General features: G+C 37.9%; 1 protein-coding gene across 1 annotated transcript; it reads right to left on the bottom strand.

Moving 5' to 3' along the window:
* Positions 1 to 412: 412 nt before the first annotated feature.
* Positions 413 to 2194, bottom strand: LOC103083828 (E3 ubiquitin-protein ligase RNF168-like). The gene has a single exon (XM_007450184.1). It carries the CDS (start codon positions 2159 to 2161, stop codon positions 446 to 448), a length of 1716 nt encoding a protein of 571 aa, XP_007450246.1. The 5' UTR covers positions 2162 to 2194; the 3' UTR covers positions 413 to 445.
* Between the last annotated feature and the right edge of the window lie 2624 nt (positions 2195 to 4818).

Genomic DNA, 4818 nt, shown 5'->3' on the forward strand with positions numbered 1-4818 from the left:
CTCCAAGTGCTCTGCAAATATATGGGAAAGTTGCAAGAAAACTTAGATTCTAAACCCTGCCTGGATTCCTTAGCTACTTGGTATACGATAATGTTGCTCTGATTACTAGTCAGTACAAAAAGGTGCGTGAAGGCCACAAAACATGCATATGGGGGGAAATGCATGGAAATGAAGATTTCTTGGGAGTTGGCCAAGGCATTTTTATATCCATAAGGACTGTCAACTTAAATTTAGTACACCAGTGATTAAAAAAGGAAAGAAGTGGGACTCTTGCTTACAACCGAGTTTGGCAGAAACACATTTGTATATTCCTCCCCTCTAATCACACCGTCCTTTAATTTAAAGGACCGTGAGTATGCCCACGAAGCAGAATTAATGAAAAATTTAAAAAGAATCTATGATAGAGAGCTTCACTAGATTATACAACACTCCCCTTACCCAAGCACTACTTTGTGTATCTCTGAAACATCTGAAAAATACTTTTCTGTGACTTACTAGGCTGTAGGGAATGAGGAGTTTTAGAAACATTACAATTATCTCTAGTAGAATTTGTTATCTTTCTTCCATTAACTGAACGTTTCAACTGGATCTTAAAACAAGGTTGCCCATTTTCATTTTTTGAGCCTCTCCTAGGTTTTGGATGCTCTAGATTAGTTTGTCTTTTGAAGTTTCTATCTTTGGAATTCTTCCTTTCTTCATTTAGTAATTTGTCTGGAGGTGAGGATGTAGCACGTAACTGATATTCATCTGGGGATCCTTTTTGCCGGTTTGGCCTCATTTGTTCTTGATCCACCTCTTTCTGAAGCTGTAATGCTAATAACCTGTCCTGTTCTTCTTGTTTACGTCTCTCAAAAAGTAGACATTCCAAATCTATCAGTTTTTGGGTAAAGTTGATTTCTGTTTCTTCTTGGTCTGAGGAAGCTTTGGGGAACATTTTTCTTCTTTTTGCAGAAAAGCATGGATCCCTGACTGCTTCAGACAAAGATTCCTGGTTTTTTCTTTTGGAGATATCTTTACTGATCAGTAGGTGAGACTCTTCATTTTCTGTCTCAGCTGTGTTATTTCTAATTATCTGTGTCATATCTGATACAGTGCACCGACTCTCTGTTTTGCCACAAGGCTTAACTGCAGCTTCTCCAGAGTAGGGAACTCTGGCTTCAGGTCCCTCATGATTTATGACACATAACTCTTTTTCATGATTGCTTGGTCCTGTTTTGACTTTTCCTTCAAGGCACCATTCTTTACCACTGGCACATAACTGAGGCATAGGTGACTCCACTGAAGATTGTGCACCTTGTTCATGAACTTCAAGGCATATCTGAGGAGAAAGTGTTGGCATATCTTCCTCAATTTCTGTGTCTTGCCATGTAGCACTCTTCACATCACTGCTGTCAGCTTCCTTAGACATGGAGGCTTTCCTGTCTTCTTGTACAACTTCAGACTGTGATGCTGACCAAGGTTGAGATTTAGGTGACAAATACTTCTGAATATCTCCAGTGTTCGTTTGTTTGTTCTTACTTTTCTTCTGTGACTTGGTTGTGACTGGGTCAGATTTTTCGGAATTCAACGGCGAAGCCAAGATACTTCCCTCACAGAAATTGTTAATATTAAGGCTTAGCTTTCTTGCCAGCTCTTCATCACTTTTCAGTTGTTCTTCCATCTCTCTTTGCCTTTTTTCTGCCTGTCTCTTTTCCTCTTCTTCCTCCTCTGCCAGTAATCTCTGTATGTATTCTTCACTGGCTTTGTTTTCTTCTTCCTCATTGGCTCGTCGCTCTGCCTCCACCTTGCTTATCTCCTCTTCATATTCTCTTCTTAATTCCCCAGGTTTACTTAATAGGCGAACTGGCTGATAGTCATAAACAATTTCCTCTGATTCTTGCCCAGAGGCTCTAAGCTTGCATTCCTCTGTATAGTGTTTTTGAATTATCTCCCACAGTTCCATATTGACAAGAGAATTTGTTCGGGTATGGTACCGAGTCCACGAAGAAACCTGGCGGCGACAGAAGGGACAGCACAAATTTGCCTTTTCGACAGTCGACTGGAAGCATGGTTTACAGAGCGTGTGGTTACAAGGGAGTGTCACTGGCTCAATTAGGATTTCCACACAGATCTGGCACTGGCATTCCAACAAGGAAGGGATGGCGTCTTTGGGCACAGCCATTTTAATATGCTAATAAGGCATATTCAACATCAACACCAGGCGAGGATGCTCTCTTAGTTCCGGGCAGCCAAGTCTGAGGTTGTGTAGGCAAGCGGCCGCCAGGCCACCGCTCGAGAAAGAACGCTGCTTCCGCCCGGACGCCGGGCTCTGCTGGAGCGGGACTCCAGTTTTACCGCTGCTGTGGAGCCGCAAGCGAGCACTTCCCGGGGCTCTGAGCCCACCCCTCGCCTTTCTTCCGTCAGCCAGAAAGCTTCATCTTGGCTGCAGTGCTGTCTGTTTGTTTTTTTGATATTGAGCTGCATGAGCTGTTTGTATATTTTGGAGATTAATGCTTTGCACCTACGGTCACCTAATCTATGACAGAAGAGGCCAGAATATACAATGGAGCAAAGATAGCCTCTTCAATAAGTGGTGCTGGGAAAACTGGACAGCTACATGTAAAAGAATGAAATTAGAACACTCCCTAACACCACACACAAAAATAAACTCAAAATGGATTAAAGACCTAAATGTAAGGCCAGACACTATAAAACTCTTAGAGGAAAACATAGGCAGAACACTCTTTGACATAAATCGCAGCAAGATCTTTTTTGACCCACCTCCTAGAGTAATGAGAATAAAAACAGAAATAAACAAATGGGACCTAATTAAACTTAAAAGCTTTTGCACAGCAAAGGAAACCATAAACAAGAGAAATGACAACCCTCAGAATGGGAGAATATACTTGCAAAGGAAGCAATTGACCTGAATATTTTTAAATTTAGCTCCTACAATTAATAACTACAATGGGCCAGGGAATATTTTAACTATCTCCAAAAATTGGGGATTGTTAGCATTTACACTTACCAAAGGCATTCCCACAAGCTAGAGGGGGGGGTGATTTTTAGTTTAGAAAATATGGTGGTCAAAGGCCACTGATCATAATATGGTACCTGAAATATATTCTGAGCATTTCATTGTTAATCCATTTCACCTTGCTGAATCCATGAATCATGTTATCTTGTCATTAATATGTTTGTTAAATTGATTGAAAGAGATGTTGGTCATTTTCAAAATTTAGAACTTTTATGAAGAACAGGTAGGTTTACGTATTGACTCTAATTTGTCTTAGTGAAATTGATGGAGTGAATCTTTATGTCAAATACAGAGGTTTTCTATAGCACAAACCCATTGATTCATCCATTTTACCCACATGCATAAAATCAAGCTTCAGCTGAGAAAAACACCATCACTAAAAATTCCTGACTGGTTTTATAAATCTTTGAACTCAGCATGAAGTTTATATCTAAACTCCTCTTGGCCTCATTTAAACGATTTTGAAGCAAAGTATTTCTCACAATAAATACACACTGCCGCTTTATGAAAGACATGTTTACCACTATGATTTCTTGTAAAAGGAGCAAAGTGTTTTATCCAGAGCAACGAAGTCACATAGAATCCTCATTTCTCCATTTTGTTGCCATTTAAAATTGTAATAGCTGCAGAGATATTAAAGTGAAACATATAATATGCCATGCAATATAGAGGAACTTATGCATGAATTATCCCAAACAACTCAAGTCCCTTCTATAACAAAGCAGATTAAGCTAAAAGTTTTATGTGGGGAATAATGGTTCAAATAGTTAGACATTTTTGATCTCTCTATATGCTTCTTTGGGTAAAAATATCTGTAGTCTTTTCACAATAGTTAATTGAGTGAGATGATTTACACATTTCCATAATAAAGAAAAGTGCACATCAGACTATACTTTAGTCTAAATGTTAACACTTTTCAGGACCAAATCCAGTTTTCGTACCTGGTGAGATACACTTTGAGTAATAGCCTTCGGAGAGTCCTGTTAAAAATGCTTGACTAGTGCCTGGAACGAAGTAGGCGCTTGCTAAATGTGAATGCTTTCCCTTTCCCCATTTTCTCCTGCTTTTTGAGAATTGAACCACATATTTTCCCTTGGTTTAGAATGGTTTGAGGTAACAGTCATTTAAGTTACATCATAACTAAAATTCATTTTTTTGTTCAAAGCATCCATATGAAATTGAGGCTGAAAATTTTGCCTTATTTCATGAACATCTTATGTTGTTTTTCTCAAGTGGCTTTGTTTCATTTTATACTGCTTTTTGAGAATTTCCTCCTGCTTCTGGAGAATGGAATCTCATATATATTTTTGGTATAGGGTTGTTTATTTGAAGTAAGAGTCATTTAAATTAAATTATCAGTAAAATTCATTTTTTCTTCATAGCATCTGTATGAAATTAAGGCTGAAAAATTAGCTTTATTTCACAAGCACCTAGGGTTTTTTTGAGATGATTTTGTTTTCATTTTATACTTCTGATAATCATGGCTTGAATTCAGTTTACAGACACTCACACTCTTCCAACAGATTGAAGATCTGAAAATATCAATGTTTAACATAAACTAGGTAACTATATATAAAATTAAGAAGCACTCATGAATATAGCTATCCTTTAAAATTCCTTTTTAGTCTTTGTTTTTACTCAAAAGTTAAAATCAAATGTAAAGCTTCCATTGATGAAACAGAGGCACTCACAGTTTTAGGATACCTGAGTTTAATATTTCTTCATTAAAAACAGAAACAGCAATTGAAAAAAATGGAGTGGGGATGACAACTAGTTAAGTTAGTCCATTTAATATAAAGGTA

Source organism: Lipotes vexillifer, unplaced genomic scaffold (genome assembly GCF_000442215.2).
Source record: "Lipotes vexillifer unplaced genomic scaffold, Lipotes_vexillifer_v1.1 scaffold837, whole genome shotgun sequence".
Taxonomy (NCBI): Eukaryota; Metazoa; Chordata; class Mammalia; order Artiodactyla; family Lipotidae; genus Lipotes; species Lipotes vexillifer.